The 13,586-nt window shown below is 49.2% G+C and overlaps 1 protein-coding gene across 5 annotated transcripts in view; it reads right to left on the bottom strand.

The window, feature by feature from the left end:
* The window catches only part of Ube2o (ubiquitin conjugating enzyme E2 O), a 60,753-nt gene extending 56,826 nt beyond the window's left edge, over positions 1-3,927 (bottom strand). For 3 of the 5 annotated variants that reach the window (XM_004999622.4, XM_003461440.5, XM_063241787.1), the window contains exon 1: positions 3,402-3,926. In XM_004999622.4, the coding sequence (XP_004999679.1) occupies positions 3,402-3,842 (441 nt within the window). In that variant the 5' untranslated portion in view covers positions 3,843-3,926. Of the gene's footprint in view, positions 1-3,401 lie in introns of all 5 variants that reach the window. The other 2 variants (XM_023564973.2, XM_063241786.1) reach the window with 1 other exon arrangement.
* Between the last annotated feature and the right edge of the window lie 9,659 nt (positions 3,928-13,586).

The raw sequence follows: 13,586 nt of genomic DNA, 5'->3' as shown, positions 1-13,586 counted from the left end.
AAGTGGACAAATATGGACTCTTTGGCTGCAGGGACCTGGATATTGGGAAGAAAAGCGACGCTCTAAGAGGAACTTGCTATTGGTTTTCTGATTCTTTTGGTGCTACTGGGGATTGAACCTTCACACTGAGCTATATCCCAGCCCTTTTTAAAATTTTATTTTTGAGACAGGGCCTTATTAAGCCACTAAGTTGTTCTATTGGACACAAACTTATGATCTTCCTGTCTCAGCCTCCCAGAATGCTGAGACTACAGGCACTCGTCATGCCCAGTTCACTTGCTTCTTTAAACACCTTCATGTCAGGGCCGTAACTCATACGTCTTACTACCAGTGGTATATGCATGACTGTACTATTGGGAAACTTTTTATTAATTTTATTAGTAAAAGATCGATAAAAGTAAATAGAGACATCTGTACCATGCAGTGCAAGCTACCCAATGAGACAGTCATGCAGGTACCACCAGTGTTCAAGCCAACGATGGGAGTGTATCAAGTCTTAGAATCTCAATCTTGGCTCTTGGGAGCTGCAAGGAGTATGACCATGAATTCCATAGCTTCATGAAAGAACAGCTTGATTTCTGTTGCACATTTTCATGAAGGTGGCAGGAAAGCTACTTGCCGCCCCATTTCTTCACCTCTCTTTGTAAATACGCTCACTAAAGATTAAGAAACTCGGTTCTCCTGGCTTTCTGCACAGTACCCGCCTTGCATCCTCCACCGTGTACTTTTATTTTGCTTTTCTTCTTTTACTTGACGCCCAAGCTCTTTCTGCAGAGCCAGTTTCTCACGTACTGTTTGTTTTTACTTTTTCAAATAAACTTTGCTACCATTTAAAAAAAAAAACTAAGAAACTAATACTAGGCCTTTATTCACTATCCTCCAATTTTATTTATTTATTTAAACAGTACTGAGGATTGAACTCATGATCGCGCGCTTGCAAGGCAGGCACTTATGCCGCTGAGCTAAATTCCCAGTCCCTATCCTCCAATTTAAAATGAAAACTATAAAAGATACTCCAGGCCTACCTAAGAAACATGCCATATTAAATGGACACTTTTTAAAAGATTCCCCAAAAAAAGGTAAAAAGATTCCAAAGCAAACCAACCAACAAACAAAAACCCATAAAAATGTTCCAATAGATAGCAGCTAGAAAGAAAAAAAAAATTGAATCTCAAAATTGTCACATTATTCTATCAAAAACCAGGTTCTCAGATCTCTTACCTAGATAGTGATGGGCAGGAATTAGAATCTACATGCTGTCTTGATTTAAAGGTCTCTACTTACAGCACACTATAACCTTGATGGAACATATAAGGAGCAGAGGTGACAGAGAAATCTACAACACCACAAGGTCTGAGCGTCCACACTACCACCTTTGTCATTGTCCAGGAGCAAAGTGGGGGACATTTAGCTGACCAGGAAGGGTCACATGTGCCTACAACTCATGGTAACAGACAGCTACCAGGTATTAAACACTCCCTTCCTGAAAAGCCCTAACCCATTCTCGGGTCCTTAAAAATTAGGTACTGCCACCCATAACTGGGTGCTACATACCATCACACACTTGGAATTTCTATGCCCCTGGACTTTTGCTATAGAAGCTGTAGAACTGTGGCAAAGAAAACATCACAACCAAAGCCATAGACTGGGTTCCAAAACGCTAGAAACAAGTATCAAAAGGGTAGCTTCAAAAATCCATCTAAGCTGATGCCTTAAAGCCATTTTCTACTTTACTCCAAAACAGGTATTTTTAAGTCAAACTTTGTATGAGTACACACAGTGGGGGGTGGAGTGGGGGGGGGGGCAGACAGAACATGACTGTAAACAAAGTTAACCACTAGAGTCATGATGAACAGGAACAACAACTGATAAACACATCAGCTTCCAGGGTGTGCTGGGCCTGCCTCCCTGAGTCTCAGGGCAGGAGGCCACTTCATGATCCAGGACACCAGAATCAAATGAGTAGCACTTCAAAACCCACAAGCCTCTAGATAAGAGCGGTGGTGAAAAAGATTTTTAAAAACTGAGAAATCCACCATCGGCTTAGTAAGCTGACATTTGTGTGTGAATATACAGTAATAATCTTCGCCCAATACAACAGGGGTGGTAATCTTTAACAAGCATTCTGCTGCAAAATGTAATATTTTCCAAATGAACTCACAATTTTCTTCAAGCAGTTCCTGGTTTTCATTTCATGGAGAAGTGGGGTCCTACGTGTGGATTTGTGGCTGGGGATGCATATACATCAGTAAGAAACACACCCAGCCCATCAGGGTCAGCAGTTACTCCTGCACTGCGAAAAGATCACAGTGGCTTGGGGGTAGGGGTCCTGCCCCAGTTTTAACAGGTCCCCTTTGTAGGGTGGCATGAAGCCCTAGTCCTCTGTCACCTCTGTCTCCCAGTGTGAGAAACCCAGATAACTTCTCAAGTGTCTTCCTTGAAATCAGATTCTACTTCCCAGGTACCTGAACCGCTGTAGGCCTGGTTTGTGCTTAGAAATGGTCTCCTGAAGGAGAAGGGCTGGTGGGGAAGAGGTGTCTTCGTGTGTGAATCACTGATAAGAATTCACACTAGGAAAACAAGTCACAGAACCAACCTTGGTGTTTCAGGCTTACAACGATAAAACCCCTCTTTCTGTGAAACTGCTATGTTCACCAGCCTCATCCCAACAGACCACGAAATCTGGTTTTTGCTTAACAGCCTCACTCTGGTCAAGAATAACCCTGCAGATTTCCAAATTGGTCAGTTCCTCTAGCCATGTTTCCCTCCCAGTCATAGCTGTCATCACCTTCCCCAGTACTATTAATCTATTAATATCGTGGCTCCAATTATTGATGATTTTTACTCACAAAATTGTCACAGCAATTAGAATGAGGTTACTAAGCAAAACAAAAATGGGTTGGGCTGCTTCACCATCACCCATTCTGCAATCTAGTGAACTTCTTGGTGTTTTTGATTTCTTCTTTCAAGTTGGCTGGGATGTTCACCTCTATCTTTGTTTTGGCATGCCCATCACTCTTCCCTCCTGCACGGACCAGGTACGGCCTTCCTTTCCGGATGCACAATGCAGCACCCAGATCCGGGGGTCAGTGAAACGCCGCACAGTGGCACTGGTGTAATGCCGAACGCGCCTCAGCGCTGGGGAGGTCCCCACGGGCGTCGGTCCGCGACTAGCATCCCGAGGCCATCTCTACAGCCTAGCAGAGCTTGCAAGTACCCTCCCCCTTAAACCGAGAAACCCAGGCCCGGTCCCAGGCCAGCGACTCCCGCTGGCGGGTGCGCCCGGGCTAGAGCAATGACTGTGCACGGAGCACCCTCTGCCGAGGCTGTGCTCTCACCGCGGCACTGCAGTGGCACCGCGGCGGGCACAGCCTGCCTCCCGCACTCCCGCCCGGCCGCACCTTGGTCTCCTTCACGTGCTGCTTGACGCCCTCGGGGTACCACTGGACGCGCACATAGCCGCGGCGCAACGGGCTGGCCCGGCCCTCCTCGTGGCCCGCGCCCCCGGCCTCCGAGCAGCCTGAGCTGCCGCGGCCCTCTTCTTCTCCCTCGGAGTCTGAGTCCTCGCCGTGGATTAGGCGCACCAGCCCGAAGTGCACCGAGCCGCGGTAGCGACCCGAAACCAGGTCGTGGGAGAAGAGCAGGCGCTGCGAGCCGGCTTCGGGGCCGGAGTCTGAGGACGGCACCGAGGCCGAGTCCGAGGCTGGCGCCGGCGTTGGCACTGAGGCCTGGGCTGGGGTCAGGGAGTGGGCTGCGGCCCGGGCTGAGGCGGCCTCTGGAGCTGGGGCCTGGGCGGGAGGGGGAGCGGGAGCCGCGGGCGCGGAGGCTGCGGGGTCCGCCATAACTGCTCTGCTGGAGTCTCGGGCGGCGGCGGCGGTGGTGGTGGTGGCGGCGGCGGCGGCAGACGAGGCGGGGAGGTGGGAGAGGCGGGGCCGACGGCGCGGGGGCAGGGCCGCGGCGTGGTGACGTAACCCTACGTACAGCCGTCGTCAGGGTACCGGGATGCGGTTGCTAGGAGCCGCCGCCTCGTCGCTAGGGGACGCTGGACATGCTGGGGCGGAGTGGGGGTGGGGAGGGGGGTGTGGGACGGGTCCCAGGGGATAACCGCGAAGTGATCGGCAAGGGGCGGGGATCTAAGGGGGAGGGAAGTGGAGTGGTCACCGAGGAAAAAGGGAGTGGCCATGGTGGGGTGGAAGATTGTCCATAGGCTATCAACAACTTTTAATAAAACACCATTGGTGCCCTGCCTGGTGCTAGGCACTATGAGTTAGGGAAGAAGAAATACCGTCTCTGCCCTATACGTGTTTTCAATCTAGTTGGGAAGACAAAACAAATATGTATTACATAACTAAAAAAAGCAACACCAAAGAAGCTTGTAAGCAAGGCTATAATAGATAGGTATAGAGCATACATAGAGTACATCATAACAGGAATTCCAAGCAAAGTAGGTACTTGATAGGTCAGTAAGTCATGACCCCTTAAGATTGACCAGGAAGGGGCTGGGATGTAGCTCAGCGGCATAAGCGCCTGCCTTACAAGCAGGCAGCAGGCAGTCGTGAGTTTGATCCCTGGTACCGATAAAAAACGAAAAAGACCAAAAAAAAGAAAAAGAAAAAGAAAAAACAAAGATTGACCAGGAGCAGATAAAGGAGGCCCAGAGAAATGTAAGAAAAGCAAGTATCCGTGGCTCCAGTGGTTTCCCTTTTTTTTTTTTTTTTTTTGTCCTTTCAGACAAGGTCTTGCTCTGTAGTTTAGGCTGGCTTTAAACTCACCATGTGGCCTAAATTGGCCACGAACTCTTGATGATCCTGCCTCAGGCTCCTGAGTGCTGGGATTATGAGCCTGGGTCACCACACCCAGCTTCCAGTGGTTTAGCTTTAAATCCATAGATGAGTTCAAAATTCTTCGAGGCCTCCTTTGCATGGAAAGAGGCAGAATATGAAGTGAAGAGAGGCAGGCTGGGCATGGTGGTGTATGCTTATATTTCAGCACTCTGGGAAGCTGTGGCAGGAGGACTCCGAGTTCAAGCACTGCCTGAGCAATTTTAATGACTTAACAAGACTGTCTCAAAAAAAAAAAAAAAAAAAAAAGAAGACTCTGTCTCAAAATGTTTAAAAAAGACTGAAAATGTAGCTCAGTGCAAAGGTCCTGAATTCAATCCCTAGTGGTAAAAAGAAAAAAGTAAGAGCTGTGGATTCTAGTTTTTGGCACTGCCACTTACTAATCTATAAAGGTAGGAGAGTAAATTTCTTTTCACCTCAATTTTCTCATCTGTAAAATAGGGTTGGAAATAACAGTACCTGTATCACTGGGTAGTTGGAAGGATTAGATAAAGTAGAACAGGGCCTGGAACATAGCTTCCTTAAAAAAGCTTAAGGATTATTATAACACTTCAACTAGTTAGACTAAATTTCTGACTGGCAGAACAAACAGAAAGTCCTAAGGTCTACTTTGTATTGCCATTTTAAAATACGAGTAGCGACTCTGCTAATTTAATGTGTCACTTAGTAGGTTCCAAAAGATTTAGATACTCTCTCAGAGGAAAGATCATAAAGGGTTATTCAAAAGAAATAAAAAATATTCAAGATCTGACTCTAACTTCCTCAGTTGAAATAATGTTTTTGTTTTTGTTTTGTTTTGTTTTTTTGAGACAGGGTCTTACTAGGTTGTGCAGCTGGCCTCGCACTCATTGTGACCCTCCTGCCTCAACCCTCCCGGGAGGGGGGGGGGGCTAGGATGAGGAAGTAGGAATGAAGGGGTAGGGCAGGCCTTGGATCTATGTTTAATGCCAAAAATCCAAAAACGCTCTACTCTGGCATATTCCTGTGCTGATTGTTTTAATACCAAAAAATGTTGTCCTTTTCTCCCTAATCTGAGTAAAACTGGCACTCCAGGAAGACAGGACATGTTTATTCTGAGGTTTCTTGTAATAATGGCTAATAATAGCTACCACTTATTGAACTGTAACTTCATGCTCAGTAGTACCATGCTAAGTGCTTTACGCAGAGTATCGGGAACCTGCCAGGTGGGAGGTGAGAGTCCTTGACTTCAAATGTTCTTCCTCCACTCCCTAAACTGCTGAGCTGTGGGTCGTGGTGTGTTTGTGTGTGTTATCCTGCCGCCTAGCAGTGTTGGAGCTCAATAATGATGGTGGCAGGGGCTGAAGATTTACATTGCTCTTCAATGCCCCCCCATTCCCCACCAAGTGAGCCCCAGTGGGGAGATGAGCGCTCTTGGGTGAGTTCCTGCCTGTGCACACTCCAGGCTCCTTCAATTGCTCCCACTTTGAGCTGTGTGTGAACCATTCTGGACCTCCCCCCGCACCTGCCTCTGCCACCTCATAGTGTCTTTGGTGGACAGCACTCAGATCTGAGATGCTCCAGCCGAGGCCTGGGTGGCTTGACTTCTTGCCAGACCCTGTGCCCCCAGCTATAGTCCTGTACTCCCAGCTGGCGAGTGGGGTAAGTAGCAGTAGACGCAGCTGCTTGGTTTTTATGTTCATCACTGTTGAGATACAGGAAGAAGAAAAAGTTCATTCCATAATGAACAAACTCCTCTTCTCATGGCCCCAACACCAAACTCACACAGGAGAGGTTTTACTTATTTACAAATGTGCCTGCCAGACATGCAGCCACTTCTGCCTTTCTGCTTCCTGTAGGGGTGGGCACGGGAATGATCAGTATTCAGGAAGATATGGGGGAAGCAGGCCTGTCTCCTTTCCAGAGGGTCCCATAATGCCCCTTGGGGGAGCTTTGGTCTCTACATATCTCACTGTACCAACAGACCCAGGCTGGCCCACAAAGAGCAAGTGTTTGGGTGCTCTAAGGGCTCCTGGGACTCAGCTGGGAAGGGTAGAATTAGAGAGGAGCCTCCCATACCTTCATCTGGCTGGCTGGAGAAATGGCTGCCTCCCACTGAAGGTCACTCAAAACCCCTGAGCTTTTGAAGTTAAAAGGGCCCTTCGTCTGCTGAAAGCTCACCCCACCTCCCACTAACTCCCTGGGAGAAGCACTGGTCTGCCCAAGATCACCGCGCAGCTCACTCAGGAGCAGGATGCAGACCAGCTGGCTCTCAGCCTTTCTTACTCCTGCCGTGAGGATGGGTTCGACCTGCCCACTGAAACTGCACTGGGGCAGGGGAAGGTGGTGGACACGAGAGAGCCTGGAGTTAGCAGGTCTTCCTCCCTGAAGACCCGGGGCCGAGCCTGCTTGACTGGTGCTGCTTGTTTGACCGTGCTACCCGCTGTATTCACCGCTGACCCTCAAGCGGCCAGGCCAGGGCCCTCTCCTTAGCACTGCCTCGTGGCTGCTTTCTTGACATGAGCAGCCACAGGCAGAGTGCACTCATCTTCTCCCCAGAGGGTTTCTTCTCCTGGAGTCCTCATCCTGGCCAACAGCAGTGTCACCTCTCTGAGTACCAAGTTGATCGCTTGAGGTTCAGTCTTCATCCTCAAGCTCCACATGCAATCCAAGGCCAGGGACCAAGCGGCCGTGGATGTCCCAAGGTGTAGCCCCAAGCCCCTTCATGTCTGAGGAACTCCTCCTCACTGCCCAGCCAGCTGGGCCGCTGATGGCTCCTAGCTGCATCCCTCTCCTAGGACTGACTGCCCTTGGCTGAGAAGATGGCCTACTTCTGAGTTCCACTCAAGACATCTGTGACGGGCCATCCAGCCTCAACGCTCCTCCTGGGATCAGCCAAGCACTGCTGCAGCTCAGTGCTCATCTCAGCCCAGCTCCTCCCTGGGCCCACTTCTGCCCCTTTCCTCCCTCACTGGTGTTAATAGGCAGACCCTCCCCAGTGAGCTTCTCCATTCAGATCGAAGAGCCAACAGTCTGCTTCATGGGGAATCTGGCCTGCATGATAGTGGGCTTGGGAAACAGATTCTGGATGGGATTTTGGACTTTTTTTTTTTTTTTGTCTTTTTCCTTTTTATCGGTACCGGGGATCGAACTCACAGCTGCCTGCTTGCAAGGCAGGTGCTTACGCCGCTGAGCTAAATCCCCAGCCCCTGGATGGGATTTTGGAGCTGACCACTGAGTGACAGACCAACACCCAGGGGCAAGTCCCAGTGTCAGTGTGATGGCCCTGGTGCATTCCACTACGACCTGCTGGCGGCAGGCAGGTAAGCACTGCAAGTGGCAGGAGAGACTGTGGCGGGTATAAAATCGTAGTGTGTGAGAGGCAGAGGAGACACAACATCTATCAGTACGGAATTGGGTTCCCACTGCTAAGGGCAGCAGCTGCAGCAGAGAGAGACAGTGAAAACCCAAGGTTAGTAAGTGGCCAAAGAGGGCTGGGGATTTAGTTCAGCAGGGTAAGCACCTCCCTGGCAAGTGAGAGGTCGTGAGTTCAATCTCTAGTACCAAAAAAAGAAAAAATAAGTAGCCAAAGAAAGTAAAGTGGAAAAGCCACAGGGCCTGGGTAGTGGCAAGTGAAGGGGGCCCTCTGCAGTTAGGGACTGAGGAAGTTGAGTATCGGGTTCCTGACTTCCTCAGAATTAATTGTTATGGGTGGGAGAAGTGGGAGTCCCATGTACACAGTCAGAAGTCTCCATCTGGGTGTGGTGGCAGGCATGGGTCACACAGGGAGTTCGGTGCCAGCCTGGACTACGTGGCAAATCCCTGTCAAAAAAAAAAGTCTTCAAGCGCCAGATCCCTGACAGGTTGGTTCTTTCCTGCCTGATAGAAGTTATCGTCCACTCTGTGCTCGAGGACAGGACTCTTCCTAAGGAGACACTGCACCCCTCCACCCCAGGTATCTGGTCCACACTCCCCACCCCACCTCTGCACACACCAGTAATGAAGGTAAATGACGGCATAGCCCGTTGGTGAGGTGCTGGGTGACCTGGCAGAGCCCAGGGAGGGAGGTCCTGGGCAGTGGTGCTGTGGGAGCAGGACGGCAGGCCTGAGGTGACAGCATACCGTACAGGAGTGTGTTGGTGTGGGAGCACTTTCCCATGTTACAGGGCTCACTACCCCAGAGGTTGAAGTACACCCACACATGCGTGCCACACTGATGCTTGGAGAAAGTGATCTCAAGTTCTTCTCCCCTACCTGGCCCTACACTGGTGACTGGAAGCTGGAAATTCTCCAGGATCTCTCACAGTTCAAAGGAATGGCCTCTCCAGCAGTTGGGTCAGAACCAAAAAGCCAGTTTTTGGCTTGGCTCTCCGAGAGCTTCTCAGCTCCAGAACGCCCCCTCAAGATGGGCCAAGACATCGGCCCTCCTCAACTTCCTCTAAGCATCCCCACACCAGTTCTTCTAGAAAAACTCTCGGAGGTCATCGGGGACTTCCTTGTTAGCAGAATTTGAGGTCTTGTCCCCATTTTGTTTTGTTTTATTGGTACTGGAGACCCAACCCAAGGTCTTTACACTCACTGAGCTACATCCTCTGCACTTTTTTGTTGGTTTTTTGGTTTTGTGGGACAGGCTGTGAACTCACTATGTAGCCCAGGCTGGCCTCAAACTCATAGCAGTCCTCCTGCCTCAGCCTCCAGAGTGCTGGGATTACAGGCAGGCATTATCACACTAAACAGCACTTTTCTTATTATTTGTTTTGAGCCCAGGCTGGGCTCAAACTTGGGATCCTCTTGTCTCAGCCTCCTGGATCACTGGGATTACAGATCTGCACCACCGTACCTGGCTCTCCCCCTTGTTCTTGGCAGCACTCAACACTACTGACTGCCTTGCCCCTTGGACTCCTTTCGTAGATCCTAGGATCTGTCCCAGTCAGCCCTTCTTATGGCCTCAGCTTTCTTCCTGTTAGTGCCTTCTCCCCGTCAGAGCGGGCACCCCCAAAGCTGGGTCCTCAGGTCTCCCATGGCCCCCTTCTGTGTGTGTTTCACTTAAAATGTTTTCAAGGCTCATCCTAACTGTGGCTTAGTTCTTTTTGCTCGTCTTAGTACTGAATAATATTTCATCACATGCACACACTTCAATTTGCCTATCCATCCATACCTTAAGGATACAATAACTTTTTAAAATAGACTTCATTATTTAGGGCAGCTTTAGGATCACAGAAAAGTGGCTGGAAAGCACAGAGTTCCCAGAGCCCTCCTATCCAACCACAGCCCCCCCACAATCAGTGTCCTCCACCAGTGTAGCGTTAGAATCAGTGAATACTGATGCCTGGTGCATGCTGCATCCCAGCACCGAGCCAGGCTGAGGCAGAAGGATTGGCAGTTTGAGTTCCTTCCTGGACAGTTTAGCAATTTAGCAAAACTTTGTATTAGAAAAACAATTTTTTGAAAAAATGTATTTTTAGAAAAAAATAAGTCGACTTGGTGGCACAAGTTCCAGTACTCAGGAAGCTGAGGCAGGAGGATCGCCACAAATTTGAGGCTAGGCTGATCTATATAGTGAGTTAAAGGCCAGCCTGGACTGCATAGTGAGATCCTGTTCAAGAAACCAGAGGTTTGATGTGAGTGGCTGACACCTGAGAGGCCACCTTCTGAGGCTGAAGGAGGATGATCACAAACTTGAGCCTGCCTGGGGCAATTTAGTAATTTTATCTGAGCGTGGCGGCACACACCTGTAATCCCAGCACTCAGGAGGCTGACGCAGGAGTATCATTACGAGTTTGAAACCAGCCTGAGCTACAAAGTGAGCTTAAGACCAGCCTGAACTGCATGGTGTGACCCTGCCTCAAAAAGACAAACAAAACAAAACAAAGCAAAGCAAAACAAAACAAAATAGTTTAGTAACTTAGCAAGGCCCAAAATAAACAACAAAAAGTTCTAAGGGTATAGCTGAGTGTGAAGGCCCTGGGTTGATTCCTGGTACCAAAGAAAGAAACAGAGGAAGGGGAAAGAAAGAGAGAAGAGAAGAGAAAAGGAAAAAGAGAGACATTAATCACCAAAGCACGTAGTTAGCGTAGGGTCCCTCTTGGTGTCTGCAGACTGGACAAATGGACCGTGGCATGCTTCTACCTTTCCAGCAGCACATATGGTAGTTTCACTGTCCTACAACTGCTCTGTGTGCTAGGGACGTTAACTGTTAAGGGACAGACGAGAGGGATTGAAGGAGGAAGGAGTTGCAGGAGGGGGCTCCCCATTTATACCAGCAGCTTGGTCTACTTACTAACAGCCCCCACTTTGCTCTCAAAGGTGGTCATTTGGAAGATTCTCTGCATGTCCCCCTTTGGCACTTCTGGGAGAGGTTGGATGTGATGAGACTGAGCAGGATCCATCAGATTTGCCCACTAAAGACTCTTGTAGGGGTGATTTAGGGCAGGTGGGGATGTATTTATCTGTTTTCCATTGCTATAATGAAATGCTTGAGGCTGGGTATTTTATAAAGAAAAGAGATTTAGTTAGCTTACTGTTTTAGAGACTGAAAGTTGAAGGGCCCCTGTGCTTGGCTTCTGGTGAGGACCTCAGAGCAGCTGGATCACATCATAGCAGGAGTAGGAGTGAGAGAAGAGATCCCATGTCAAACCAGAGATTAGGGAGAATCCAAGCAAGCTCTTTTTTCCCCTCTCCTTTGGGTACTAGAGATGGAACCCAGAGTCACACATGCTAGGCAAGTGCTCTACCACTGAACTATATCTCAAGCCCTTTTTATTTTTATTACTTAATTTTTGAGACAGTCTTGCTATATAGTTCAGGCTGGCTTGAACTCCCTATATAGTTCAAGTTGTGCTCAAATTTGCCTCAGCCTCCCAAGAACCACCATGTCTGGCTCGGCCCTTTTAAAACTTTTTATTTTGAATAGGGTCTTGTTCTGGCCTTGAACTTGTGACCCTCCTGTCTCATTCCCCTGTGTGGCTGGGATTACAGGCATCTGCTACTATGACCTGCTCTTTTACAACAGCTCTCAGAGACCTAATTGCTTTCCACTGGAACCCGCCACTTGAAGATTCCACGTTGCCTCCCAGTGCCACACTGGGGATCAGGTCTTCAACACATGGCTCTTGGGTTACTAGTCACATTCAAGCCATGGCAGGAGGACAGCCTAGTGGTTACAGTCTGTGCCTGAGTGAGGAACCAAGAAGTGAAGAACAGACCTTGGGTATACACGCATCTGGGGCCTCACTCCAGGGATGATGGTTTTTCTCACCCCCTGAGCCTGAGCAGAACCTTAGCTGTCTGCGGCTCAGCAGAGTGGTGCACAACCTGGAATCCTTTTCTACACTCTGGAAGGCTGACACAGGAGGATGGCAAGTTGGATCCCAGCCTGGGTAACTTAGTGATTTAGCAAGATTTTAGCAAGATCCTGTCCCAAGATCTTAAAAAAATACAGTAGGGGCAGAGAATGTAAGTTGGTGCAGAAGCCTTGGGTTCAATCTGCAGGACTATAAAAACAAAACAGAAACAAAAATAAAACACTTCTAAGCAGCCAGGGACAGGTAGAACATGCAGGGGAGATGAACTCCATCAGGAGGAAGTGGTGATCTCCCCAGGAGAGTGCTGTAAGCTGGATCCACGTGTCTATGTAATTTTATTTCTTCCCAGGAATCCTTTCGGGGTCCACACTATGCTCCACTTCTCCCCTGGCCAGGTCCTCTGGGGTTTCCCTCAGGTGACTTGCAGCAGTTCAGTCAGGTATCTCCTGGCCTGTCGTGCCCTTAACCTCTGCCAACGACTCTAGTAGAAGAAACTTTCCCGGGTTACAAAGTTTTGGATCCCTGCATGGTGCACATCATGGTGGGCTGAGGGTCCACAGTGGCTGAGGTGCTGTGTCCCCCAAGGATATCAAACGGAATGCCACGTCACAGCTGGAAGGCCGCAAGGAGAATGTATGTGCCGAGCAGTGGTTCTGAGACCTGGGGAGCTGCTGGTCACTGGGGGTTTTCAGTTCCAGAACTTCAACATCAGAGTGTCTTGGAAGGACTCCCAGGTGGGTCCCACCGGAGCTGGGCATGAGAAGCCTGTTTTGGATGGGGAGAGTTACGTGGGCCCCAGGAACGTGGGTGCAGCAGGCAGCCTTAAGAACACCCACTACCTTATAGGGACTGGAGCCCAAGGACACACACTCTCCTTTGACAGTGGTGTAGGGAGCTCTTCTTCCTGGCTTGCTGGACACCCTGACCCTAGTCCATGCCTACCACTCCCTTTCTCAGACCTCCCAAATAGGGATGCCTGATTAGATACAGGACCCCTGGTGACATCATCTGACTTTTGGATAAACAGTTAACTTTTTAGTTTAAGTATGTCTCAAATATTACATGGGCATACTTCTACTTACCAGGTTGTTCATTACTCACTTGAGATTCAGATGTCATCACGCATCTGTACTTGTCTTTGCTAAATCTGGCCATCCCACTGAGAAAGTTCTCGTGGTCAGTCAGATGAACTTGATCACAGCCTCTTGTGGGGAGGACCCTGCAGTTTTGGAGGTGGCCAGGTTCTGAAATGCCTCAGCAGTCTCATGACATGGCCTGGACTAGAGATGAATGCTGTCCATCTTGACCTTGTGGTTTTAATGTAATTTCATCTCAGGGTGTCCTGGTCTTTGCACTCATCACCCTGTGGACCCTTGTTCCTTTCTTTTTCATTGCTATTGATGTTTTCTTCCTGTTGGCTGTTAGAGGCCCTGTGACCCCTCAACACCCTGCCCCCTGCTTCTTTCTCCTGCACCACAGATGA

Source organism: Cavia porcellus, unplaced genomic scaffold, assembly GCF_034190915.1.
Source record: "Cavia porcellus strain 051 isolate PalLab524CR breed Dunkin Hartley unplaced genomic scaffold, mCavPor4.1 scaffold_32, whole genome shotgun sequence".
In the NCBI taxonomy this organism is placed as follows: Eukaryota; Metazoa; Chordata; class Mammalia; order Rodentia; family Caviidae; genus Cavia; species Cavia porcellus.
The sequence above is the reverse complement of the archived record's forward strand: the minus strand, read 5'-3'. Positions and strand labels throughout refer to the sequence as shown.